Source organism: Arachis ipaensis, chromosome B6 (assembly GCF_059453495.1).
Source record: "Arachis ipaensis isolate K30076 ecotype BB chromosome B6, ASM5945349v1, whole genome shotgun sequence".
NCBI classification, from domain to species: domain Eukaryota; kingdom Viridiplantae; phylum Streptophyta; class Magnoliopsida; order Fabales; family Fabaceae; genus Arachis; species Arachis ipaensis.
Genome location: NC_142441.1, coordinates 139,415,991 through 139,428,898, shown reverse-complemented (window position 1 = coordinate 139,428,898; position 12,908 = coordinate 139,415,991). Strand labels below are relative to the sequence as shown.

The following is a 12,908-nucleotide window of genomic DNA, read 5'->3' as shown; positions in this document are numbered from 1 at the left end:
TAGTCAATACACATGCGCCACCCTGTAACTGTTCTTGTAGGAACCAGTTCATTTTTTTCATTATGAATCACTGTCATGCCTCCCTTTTTTGGGACGACTTGGACAGGGCTCACCCAGGGGCTATCAGAAATAGGATAAATAATCCCAGCCTCTAGTAATTTGGTGACCTCTTTCTGCACCACTTCTTTCATGGCTGGATTTAGCCGCCTCTGTGGTTGAACCACTGGTTTGGCATTATCCTCCAATAAGATTTTGTGCATGCATCTAGCTGGGCTTATGCCCTTAAGGTCACCTATGGACCACCCAAGAGCTGTCTTGTGTGTCCTTAGCACTTGAATAAGTGCCTCCTCTTCCTGTGAATTTAAAGCAGAGCTTATGATCACTGGAAAAGTGTCACCTTCTCCCAGAAACGCATATTTCAAGGATGGTGGTAATGGCTTGAGCTCGGGTTTAGGAGGTTTTTCCTCTTCCAGAAGAAATTTCAGAGGCTTTTTCATGTCCTCTGAATCCTCTAAATCAGGCTGAACATCTTTAAAGATATTTTCCAACTCTGATTCAAGACTCTCAGCCATGTTGATCTCTTCTACCAAAGAGTCAATAAGATCAACTTTCATGCAGTCTTTTGATGTGTCTGGATGCTGCATGGCTTTGACAGCGTTCAACTTGAATTCATCATCATTGACTCTCAGGGTTATCTCCCCCTGTTGGACGTCAATGAGGGATCGTCTAGTTGCTAGGAAGGGTCTTCCTAGAATGAGAGTAGCACTCTTGTGCTCCTCCATTTCCAGCACAACAAAGTCAGTGGGAAAGGCGAATGGCCCAACTCTGACAATCATGTCTTCAATCACGCCTGATGGGTATTTAGTGGAACCATCAGCAAGTTGGAGACATATCCGGGTTGGTTTAACTTCTTCAGTTAAGCCAAGCTTCCTGATAGTGGATGCAGGTGTTAGGTTGATGCTTGCCCCAAGATCGCATAAAGCTGTCTTGGTGCAATTACCTTCTAATATGCATGGTATCAGAAAACTCCCAGGGTCTTTAAGCTTTTCAGGAAAGCTCTTCAGAATGACTGCACTGCATTCTTCAGTGAGGAGAACTCTTTCTGTTTCTCTCCAATCCTTTTTATGACTCAAGATCTCTTTCATGAACTTGGCATAAGAAGGTATTTCCTCAAGTGCTTCTGCAAATGGAATCTTTATTTCAAGAGTCCTGAGATAATCTGCAAAGCGAGCAAATTGCTTATCCTGCTCCTCTTTCCGGAGTTTTTGAGGATAAGGTATCTTGGCTTTATATTCTTCAACCTTAGTTGCTGCAGGTTTATTGCCTACAGAAGTGGTTGAAGAAGCCTTTTTAGAGGGGTTGTTATCAGCATTTGTGTGTGTCTGATCCCTCACTGGCAATTGAGTGCCAGAGTTAGAAGCTGGAGTGAAACTGGACGCCAGCTCCTTGTCTTCTCCTGGCGTCTGAACGCCAGAACTGTGCCCATTTTGGGCGTTCAGCGCCAGATCTTGCCCATTTTGGGCGTTCAACGCCAGATCCTTGCCCATTTCTGGCGTTGAACGCCAGTCCTGCCTTATTTCTGGCGTTGAACGCCAGTCATGAGCATGGTCTGGGCGTTCAGCGCCAGCCTTCCACTAATTTTCTAGTGTTTTAGTTCCAGAATTACTTTTCCCTGGGCTCTTACTGTCCTCAGGTGAATTTTGGGTGGTTTGCTCATTTCTTAGCTTTTTGCTGCCTTGAGGTGGGGTATTTAATGTTTTCCCACTTCTTAGTTGAACTGCTTGGCATTCTTCTGCTATTTGCCTTGACAGCTGCTGCTTTGTTTGCTTAAACTGTTCGTCCATATGTATATTAGCCATCCTTGTCTCTTGTAACCTGTCTTTAAATTCAGCTAGTTGCTTTGTTAGAAAGTCCAATTGCTGATTGAATTCAGCAGCTTGTTTTACAGGACTGAGTTCAGCAGTTACTGTTTTAACCTCTTCATTCATGGAAGGGTTGTTGCTTAGGTACAGATGCTGATTCCTGGCAACTGTATCAATGAGCTCTTGAGCCTCTTCAATTGTCTTTCTCATGTGGATAGATCCACCAGCTGAGTAATCTAGAGACATCTGAGCTCCTTCTGCAAGCCCATAGTAGAAGATGTCTAACTGAACCCACTCTGAAAACATTTCAGAGGGGCATTTTCGTAGCATCTCTCTGTATCTCTCCCAGGCATCATAAAGAGATTCATTATCTCCTTGTTTAAAGCCTTGGATGTCCAGCCTTAGCTGTGTCATCCTTTTTGGAGGGAAATATTGATTCAGGAATTTTTCTGTCAGCTGTTTCCATGTCCTTATGCTGGCCTTAGGTTGGTTATTCAACCATCTCTTAGCTTGATCTTTTACAGCAAATGGAAACAGTAATAGTCTGTAGACGTCCTGATCTATTTCTTTATCATGTACTGTGTCAGCAATTTGTAAAAACTGTGCCAGAAACTTTGTAGGTTCTTCCTGTGGAAGACCGGAATACTGGCAACTTTGCTGCACCATGATAATGAGCTGAGGATTCAACTCAAAGCTACTGACTCCAATGGAGGGTATGCAGATACTACTCCCATATGAAGCAGTAGAGGGGTTAGAATATGACCCCAGAGTCCTCCTGGACTGTTCATTTCCGCTTAGGTCCATGATGGAGAAAGGGAGATGATGTAAAATAGAAAAAATATTTTTATTTATTTATTTATATATTTATTTCAAAAATGAAGTAAATTGAAATAAAATAAATAAAAATTGAGTGAAGATTTTCGAAAAACTGAGGAGAGAGAAAGTGGTTAGGAAGTTTTGAAAAGGATATGATGATTTTGAAAAAAAAGTTTTAAATTTTGAAATAAAAATCTAAATTTTAGAAATATATTTCGAAAATTTGTTTTTAAAATAGAGAGAAAAGATATTTTTTTATTTTTAAGAGGAAAGAGAAAAACAATAAGATAGCACAAGATTTAAAATTTTTAGATCTAATGCTCCTTATTTTCAAAAATTTTGGAGGGAAAACACCAAGGAACACCAAACTTAAAAATTTTAAGATCAAGTCACAAGGAAAACTCAAGAACACTTTGAAGACTCACAAGAACCCAAGAACATGAAGAAAGAACACCAAACTTAAAATTTTTTAGAAAACCAAACCAAAATTTTCGAAAACCAAAGGGAAATCAACAAGAAAACACCAAACTTAAAGTTTGGCACAAAATTTAATAGAGAAATTATTATTTATGAAAAAGAAGATTTTGAAAAGAATATGAAAGATTCTAACCCAATTACCAAGAACACAGACTAACGCTCTAGCCAAATGAGTTATGAATGGAACACTTGTTTTGAAGAAGTAATTTTTTGAAAACTAATGTTTTGAAACGACACAAGAAAAACAAGAAAAATTCAATAAAAATTACTTTTCGAAAAGAAATTTTTTTTTGAAAGAGAAAATAAGGATTCTAAAATTTTAACCAAAAACAATGATAAGAGACTCTAAACCAAGAAAAATTTTTCCTAATCTAAGCAACAAAATAAACCGTCAGTTGTCCAAACACGAACAATCCCCGGCAACGGCACCAAAAACTTGGTGCACGAATTGTGAATCACACTTTTCACAACGCGTACCACTAACCAGCAAGTGCACTGGGTCGTCCAAGTAATACCTTACGTGAGTAAGGGTCGAATCCCACGGAGATTGTTGGTTTGAAGCAATCTATGGTTATCTTGTAATTCTTAGTCAGGAAGTCAATTATGTTTATCAGTTGAATTGCGAATAAACAGGAGAGCATGAATTAGAAGTTACTTGTTATGCAGTAATGGAGAATATGTTGGAGTTTTGGAGATGCTTTGTCTTCTGAATCTCTGCTTTCCTCTGTCTTCTGATTCACGCACGCACGTCCTCCTATGGCAAGCTGTATGTAGGTGGATCACCGTTGTCAATGGCTACCATCCATCCTTCCAGTGAAAAGATTCCAAGTGCGCTGTCACCGCACGGCTAATCATCTGCAGGTTCTCAGTCATACCGGAATAGGATCTGCTATCCTTTTGCGTCTGTCACTACGCCCAGCACTCGTGAGTTTGAAGTTCGTCACAGCCATCCAATCCCAGAATCCTACTTGGAATACCACAGACAAGGTTTAGACTTTCCAGATTCTCATGAATGCCGCCATCAGTTCTAGCTTATACCACGAAGATTCTAATTAGGGAATCTAAGAGATATTCATTCAATCGGATATAGAACGGAGGTGGTTGTCAGGCACACGTTCATGGTTTGAGGAAGGTGATGAGTGTCACGGATCATCACCTTCGTCACAGTTAAGCGCGAATGAACATCTTAGATAGGAACAAGCGTGTTTGAGTGGAAAACAGAAATACTTGCATTAATTCATCGAGACACAGCAGAGCTCCTCACCCCCAACAATGGAGTTTAGAGACTCATGCCATCAAAGAGTACAAAGTTCAGATCTAAAATGTCATGAGATACAAAATAAGTCTCTAAAAGTTGTTTAAATACTAAACTAGTAGCCTAGGTTTACAGAAATTGAGTAAACCATAACAGATGGTGCAGAGATCCACTTCTGGGGCCCACTTGGTGTGTGCTGGGGCTGAGACTTAAGCAATTCACGTGCATAAAGCCATTTTGGGCGTTCAACGCCAGGTTTGGATCCATTTCTGGCGTTGAACTCCAACTTTTAATCCTTTTCTGGCGCTGGACGCCATAATTGGGCAGAGAACTGGTGTTGAACGCCAGTTTACGTCATCTATCCTTGAGCAAAGTATGGACTATTATATATTTCTGGAAAGCCCTGGATGTCTACTTTCCAACACAATTGGAAGCATGCCATTTCGAGTTCTGTAGCTCCAGAAAATCCACTTTGAGTACAGGGAGGTCAGAATCCAACAGCATCAGCAGTCCTTTTTCAGCCTGAATCAGATTTTTGCTCAGCTCCCTCAATTTCAGCCAGAAAAATACCTGAAATTACAGAAAAACACACAACTCATAGTAAAGTCCAGAAATATGAATTTTTCCTAAAAACTAATGAAAATAAACTAAAAACTAACTAAAACATACTAAAAACTATATGAAATTATCCCCAAAAAGCATATAAAATATCCGCTCATCAGAAGGTAAAACAAAAAGGAAAAGATGAATAAGAAAAAAAGAAGAAGATGGTGATGATGAAAAAAAGAAGAAGCAGTAGAAAATGAGAGGGATGAAGAGGAAAAGTTTTGAATTATACAAAACTTATCAGCACACGTACACCAAAAATTCTTAAACAATACACCCAAATATCTTCGTGTTACACCCAAATATCTTCGTGTTACACCCAAATTTACTGCAAATACAGAAAAATGTTTCTTCTAATACTGTATTTTTTTCTTCTTCTTTTTTTCTTTATTTCTTTCTTTCTTTTAGTTGAATGAATGTAAGTTCATCATCTTCCAAATAATTTTGTATCATTATGTATTTATTCTTCTTCTTTGTTTGATTTTTTTATTTTTATTCATGTTAAAAGAGTAAAATAAGAAGAAACTTGAGAAGATAAAACAAGAAGAAAAGGAGGAGGAGGAGGAGGAGGAGGAGGAGGAGGAGGAGGAAGAAGAGTTTTGAATTATGCACAATTTATTAGCACATACACAGCGAAAATTCTTAAAGAATACACTCAAATATCTTCGTGTTACACCCAAATTTGCTGCAAATATAGAAAAATATTTTTTAATGCATAACTTTTATATTAAATTCAATTTAAACTATCAACTATGAAACATTATTCACATACAGAATCATAAACTACTAACAAAAAAATTAACTAGAATCGAACCATACATCAGCTACTTGATTGGATTCAAAACAATAATAAATTTCGTTTTGGTTCAATTAACAATCTGAACTTGAATTATTCATTATCTTCAACAATGAGAAAACTAATGATAAAGGAGAAAGAGGAAAAGGAAGGAGGAGAAGAAATTCTAATGAAAAAAGGAGAAAGAGGAGGAGGAAGAGGTGATGTTAGTGACGACGATAATGAGAGAGAAAAATAATAAAAAAGAAGAAAAAGAAAAAAAACGTGCAGCAAAAAAAAGAAGAACGTACAATAACGATACGACAAAAAATGTGTGCGTGTTAATATAAATAAGGAGCGAACCCAAGATTGGTATTTCTCTAGAAGCGAACCCAAGATTGGTCAGGACCTGGAAACCGATAATTGACAAGGTGGAGGAGAAGCTTAGCCTGTGGAAAGCAAAGGTCCTTAATAAGGCGGGTAAGCTGGTCCTAATTAAATCTGTGTTAAATAGCTTGCTGGTGTACTACTTGAGTCTGTATAAGATGCCGAAGGCAGTGGCAGAAAAGTTGATATCACTGTAGAGGAGATTCCTGTGGAGCAAGGAGGAAGGCAGGAATGGTCTGGCGCTTGTTAAGTGGGAGGTGGTTCAAGCCCCTAAAAAATTGGGTGGACTGGGGATTGGTGATGCCGTGGTTAGAAACTCTGCACTACTATTTAAGTGGTGGTGGCGCTTTTCAAAAGAAGAATGTCCACTATGGAAGAAGGTTGTGTGCTCCTGTTACGATTTGAATCCCAGTGTGATGTTATCAGCTCAAACATTACCTACTAGAGGGAGTCCATGGAAGGATATCTGTCAGCTACAGTTCAGGGATAATGTTGTGAAAGATAAGATGATTGCGGGGTTGTCTATGGAGGTGGGTGACGGAAGGAGGACTCGATTTTGGGAAGATGTCTGGCTACAAAGTAGTCCGCTACAGATGAGTTTTCCGAGGCTTTTCTCCATTTTAAACTAAAAAGGATCAGTCATAGGGGATTGTGGGTTCTGGGATGGGTTAGAGTGGATTTGGAATTTCCAGTGGAGGCGAGACTTATACCAGTAGGAGTTGGACCTAGTGGATCAATTGCATGAGACATTAAGACCTGTAAAGCTGGCACATGATAAGCCAGACAGAATTTTTTGGAAATTTGACAAGGAAGGTATATTCTCAACTAACTCTTTTGTGCAGGTAGTACAGTCAGAATCTCTTCCGGAGGACATAACCAGCTACAACTTCATAAGAACCTTATGGAAAGGTTTGGTGCCGCCACGAGTGGAGTTATTTACCTGGTTTACTCTGGTAGGAAGAGTGAATACTAAAGAAAGACTACTTAGATTGGGAATTATCAGACAAGGTGATAACATGTGTGTTCTGTGTAATAAAGAAGTAGAACTTATTCATCACTTGTTTCTGGGTTGTGAGTTTACTTGGCAGGTGTGGTGTCAATGGCTATCTGAATTAAGGAGATTGTGGACAATTCCGGGCACCCTAAAAGAACAATTCGAGAATTGGACATGTGCTACTAACATGAAGGTAGAGTGTCACAAATGGCTTATATGCTTCTGTTCAGTTATTTAGAACATTTGGCTAGAGAGAAACGGGCGGATTTTTAGTAACAAGGAAGGGAGTGCAGAGGAGGTATTTTAGAAATCATTAAACAGTGTTAGAAAATGGAGTAGTCTAGATCCTTTTTGTTGTTGATGGTTATGCCGGAGATGACATTAAGAAAGCATTATTTCTACTTTTTATGTCATTGCATCGATTCGCTTCTTGCTCCACTTTCTCGTGTTGAGCTCTTATGTTAAAAAAAATATATAAATGATTTGTACGAAAAAAAAAGCGCTTATATACAGAGAATAATCGAAAAAAATGTGTTAAAATATAATTGACAGGAATGAGGATTGAGGAATGGTAACACATTACATATTCATCCTTAATCATAAAATGACAGAAAAAGGTGAATAGCTTTAATTTAAAAAAAAAAGTGTAAAATAATACTAACCTACTCGTGAACTTGATTAGGTTATATTTTTTTTTAAAATTTAATTTAATTTTAATTATTAATAATATGAAACATTTTACACAAAAATTTAATTATTTTGAATTTTTTTTTTTACTATTCATATAATTAAGTAATTATGTTTACGAAAGCAGTAATTAGATATACCTATAAAATTATATAAGTAAATAAAATTAAATTCTCTTAAATTAATAAATGATCCAATAAATTATTTTCCGTACAAAATAATTGAATGTCGCCATACACGCGTAGACGGTAGACATATCGAAATGGAAGCAACAGTAACAGTAATGGCCGTGATAATAAACTGTGTGATTGTGAATTAGACAGAGCACCTACCATCGCCCGTTTCCGAACTCAAAAGTGAAATTCTTATAGTGGCCATTGTTGAGTGGCAAGAGTTGAGTGGTAAAATTAGCAAACACGATGAGCGAAAAAGAAAGCTTAGCCTATCCCGACGCCAAAAAGGAGGTCGCAGAAAAAGTAGAAGAAGAAAAAGAATCAAATACAATGGAAAAAGAAGTAGAAGTAGTAGCATCAGACTCAGTTTCAAACCAAAACCAAAACAATAACAATGAAAATCAACACCAAAACCCACTCACCGAACCTTCATCTTCAACCATCACTTTCCACTCTCCTTCTCCTCCTTCCTCTTCACTACGAACCCGCAAATCCCCTTCGCCTCCGCTTCACTCCATCTCCGACTCTTCGATTTCCTCTGGCCACTCCTCCACCGGCCACGTGTCCTCTTCGCCGTCGCCGCCGAGGAAGTCTCCAGCCGTTTCCTCGCCGGAATCCTCGATCTCCGATGGCCACTTCTCCCTCCGCGACGAAGCCACTCCAATCGAAGACCAAAGGTTCCCTCCTGTGCCGGCGCCGGTGCCGGTTGTGGTGGCTCATCGGTTCCAGGTGGAGCCTAACGTGGTCACCAGGGTAGATCCCGGAGCGGAAGAGGGTTTCATCGGCGTCAATGATGTCAAACAAGCCTCCGCAGGTGATGGCAATGGCAACGGCGGCGGCGGCGGCGGCGGCGGAACTAATCGGCGGTTGAGACCAGATGTGATGAGTATGTTGAGGTCTAAGAAAATAGCGATGTGGAGCAAAGTTCTGCTGAGTCTTCGAATCGCCACTTTTGCATCCTGTTTGATGTCTCTCTCAGTATTGGCTGCCGATAAGCGAAAGGGCTGGGCACAGGACTCTTTCTATAGATACAAGGAATTCAGGTACATATTAAAGTAGTTAAAATAAAAATTATTTTCTGTGCTTTTAGTTTTATTTTTGTGATATTCTGTTATGTGAATTTTTATTGGTTTGGTTCTCCATTTTATGAATTGGTTCTTTGTTATGCTATTGAAGTTGTTAGTGTGCTTTAGAGTGGATTTTGATTCTTGATGTCAGTAATGTCTGGAACAAAAAATGTTAAGTGCACGCCAAAAATCAGCCACCAAATTACCACCATATACTTGTGTATAAATGCATGTGTTATTAAACAACCCTATTTTGTATTAATATGTATTTTACATGGGTAACTGATTTGGTGGCTGATTTTTGGCATACATATGGCATGATTGATTGGAACCAACCCATGGTTGGTCACCCGATTGGGGGCACATACTCCTTCCCCTTAACCGTGGTCTTGATTTGACTCCCAAGTATGGAAAAATCGGTTATAGGAAAGCGATGCCCCCTATGGGATTTCAGATGCTCAAATATGATTATTTCCCAATGAAGTAATGCTTGAATTGGTTGGTTAATTCAAAAGTTCTTCCGTGAATGCTAGTTTATCAAGTCATGCTTGAATACACATAAAAGTTAGTGTATGATTTTTGCAGGTACAGCTTGTCAGTGAATGCTATTGGGTTTATGTATTCCGCATTGCAGATATGTGATCTAGTGAAGTACATTTTCACAAGAAAGCACATTGTGGAGCACCAGCTGAGGGCTTTATTCAGTTTTGTAATGGATCAGGTACTTATCCCACGTTCAGAGGTTTTAATTCATGGCTATGTAGTTCATTAGTTAGTATTGTACAAACAGTAGCCCCATCTCTGGGTTTTGGTTATTATGGTGACTCAGAAAATTGTTGTAGTATTGATTGGTGCTGGTGATTTATGATGAAAAGTAATAAACTAGGGGACCACAGGGAAAACTTGAGTCTAGCTGGGAAATCCAGTTGAGAATTTTTGGGGTCTGCTCTTGGAAAAAATCTTTGATGCCTTCTTACACTCTTTTCCACTGTGTTGATTTTAACTTTCGTTGAAATTTTATTTTATTTTTTATTGTGTATAACCGATTATTAGATATCATTCTATATATTCTATTTATTATAGCTTCAGGCTGCTTCTACATGTTTTATGTCAGTATTTCTTAGTAGAATATATTACTTTTACACCCTAATATTATATATATAGGTTGCTATGCCTTATGTTATATGCCGCAGCGCTAACTGCTATATTTCCATAGCAGATTTTTGCCTACCGATGGTCCATACTTAGTATAATTGAACTTGCAACACTTGGTTGCAAAGTGCAAACACTAACTGTTTTTTTGCCTCACATATCATGATCTGGAAAGGCGTGCTATCTAGTTTACCTTATAAAGAAACTGAGGAATTGCTTGTTTTCAATTACAGATCTTGACATATCTTCTAATGTCGGCATCATCATCGGCTGCCACTAGAGCTTATGACTGGGAGTCCAATTGGGGTAAGGATAAATTCCCGGACATGGCAAATGCATCTGTGGTTTTGTCCTTCGTGGCCTTTGTGGCCTTCGCCTTCACCTCACTTGTATCAGGTTCTATCCTTTGTAGGTTTAGATAGTTTATGCAGTTTTTCTTTGCTTCACAGTCTCCTGTTATCCTATCCTATCATGTGTACATTCCGGTAGTTTATGCAACTCTTAGTTGCTATGGTGGCCTTTCCCCAACAATCTTGCATCAGGTTCCATCCTTGTAGTTTCAGATAGCTTTACAAACATTATGCAATATTGTATATAAATATGTGGGTTGATTGTTGTTATATCAGTTGGAAATGGCATGTGCCCAATGTTCTGAAAGAAGATTTGCTATGTAAAAATAGGAAATTTTTAGTTATGTCAATCTTGTACTAGGATTGACTATTGAGATGCTTAGTTCATTTGCATGTCATTTATTGAACGCTCAGATCATCTATTAATATATGATAGGAGACAAGTATTACTATATTAGTAGAATAAAACATTAATCATTCGAAATCCCTTTAGGGTGGATAAACCTGTTTTTTTTTAATAAGATTGGTATTAAAAAATACCTAAAATTTTTGTTTATCACCAATTAACACTTTTCTTTAATAAGACTAGCAAAAACGCTAAATGGTATTTTTATAATTTAAAATATAATAACATCCAACACTTTTATTTTTGGCGGGTCCTAAGCTTTCAGATGTACACTACACGAATCTTAGTAAAGTATAAGCAACAAATAATAAAGACAACCAGGAGTAAGAAATGTTATGAAAGATTTTTTGCTCTCACACGTTTCACGTTGTTTTTAAAAAAGTTAGAATTACACAACAAAAAAGAAAAAGAATTCAATAACAATTTTAAATAAAAGAATAAGTAGCATGATAATAAAATATAGAGGTAATGACCAAATCAGTACCCGAAAGATTAAAACGCTGACATTGCGGTACCTGACTATTGTAATCGACAAAATGGTACTTGGTTAATTTTAAAAACTGACAAGCGCGTCCATAAGCTTGCCGGACCAAAACTCCGGTGAGGACAATGCTTACCTGGACACCGGATTATGCTGACAAATCATGTTTTAATTGAGTTGTAATTTCTAATTAATTAATTTGTTAGCCTAGGTGGAAATTGATTTCATTTTGTCCCCAAATCAGAACTCTTTGTCCTGATCCCAAATTAACAAGCTCTCTATGGCAGTACCAACAGCTTCAATGACGCTTCTCATAGCCAGCTGGTTAACACCTTCTTCCCTCTTCATCTTTGTCAACCTCGTCATTGGCACCATTGCCATCACCTCCCGCTTCACCTCCTCCCACAACAACCGAATTCAAGAACATGAACTCCAACACCCTTTCACTCGCTCACCCTCCCTCCTGCAACGAGTCAGATCCTTTAGACTCACTCATCAATACACCTACGACACAACGCCGAGTACTGCCGAACCGGCGAGTTCACTCAGCCTCAACTCGTTCGAACATCCTCGCTTTTGGAACGAGTCAGGTCCTTCAATTTCAGCCTCCACAAACACGAAACCACGGAAACATCATATGCAGAAAAAACAGATCATAACCAGGCCCAGGCGCAGGCCCAAACCAACCAACCAGCGGCGGCCACCTTCTCCTCCCTCGCTCTTACTGGCCGAGCCACCGTGACCCTCCTCTTCGCGATATCACCTCTAGCTCGCGTCCAGCCTCCGTCTTCTTCCCCTCCTGTCCGAACCCTAGCCTCGCCTCAGCCTCCAATCATCACCACCGCAGCCGGCGTCTGTACCCACAACCGACACAGAGCCACCACATCTCTCTCTTTCTTCTTCTTTCGCCTCTACATCTTTCCCCTGTCCGTACCCTAGCGCCGCCCAGAACCACCGAACCTTCGCGGACCACCCAACGCGCCTCCACACCTTCACTGTTTCGACGCCTCACCTCCGCGATTTCACCATCGCCGCACCTCACCTCCGCCGAGCCCAGAACCTAACCTCCAACCACATCGCCGCCGGTTCTCCTTGGCTCTGTGCGAGACCCACCACCTCCGCGAAGCTCTCTCTCCCTCTGTCATTAGTTCCCTAACCGCCAGCCACCAACAGCCTCCTCTTCACCGGACTAACACGACGGCGAGCTTCTCTTTCGCCTCCCTGTTCGCCGCTAGGACTCCACCTAGAGAAGCAGGGATTCAAGTGGCAGAAGTTCAGAGAGCTTGTTAATTTGGGAATAGGGCAAAGAGTTCTGATTTGGGGCAAAATGAAATTAATTTCCACCTAGGCTAACAAATTAATTAATTAAAAATTACAACTCAATTAAAATATGATTTGTCAGCATAATCCGGTGTCCAGG

General features: G+C 39.4%; 1 protein-coding gene across 1 annotated transcript; it reads left to right on the top strand.

Moving 5' to 3' along the window:
* Positions 1-8,118: 8,118 nt before the first annotated feature.
* LOC148562933 (CASP-like protein 4A3) lies at positions 8,119-10,871 on the top strand. Its single transcript, XM_088489385.1, has 3 exons — positions 8,119-9,075; positions 9,685-9,820; positions 10,485-10,871. The coding sequence occupies exons 1-3, from the start codon at positions 8,279-8,281 to the stop codon at positions 10,671-10,673; spliced, it is 1,122 nt and encodes a 373-aa protein (XP_088345511.1). The 5' UTR covers positions 8,119-8,278; the 3' UTR covers positions 10,674-10,871.
* Positions 10,872-12,908: the final 2,037 nt, after the last annotated feature.

Bases quoted from the DNA above. Each gene is read 5' to 3' on its own strand.
- LOC148562933 (XM_088489385.1), top strand. From the start codon at position 8,279: ATGAGCGAAAAAGAAAGCTTAGCCTATCCCGACGCCAAAAAGGAGGTC. The intron at 9,076-9,684 runs GTACATATTAAA...TGATTTTTGCAG, and splicing joins TATAGATACAAGGAATTCAG to GTACAGCTTGTCAGTGAATG. The intron at 9,821-10,484 runs GTACTTATCCCA...TTTCAATTACAG, and splicing joins TCAGTTTTGTAATGGATCAG to ATCTTGACATATCTTCTAAT.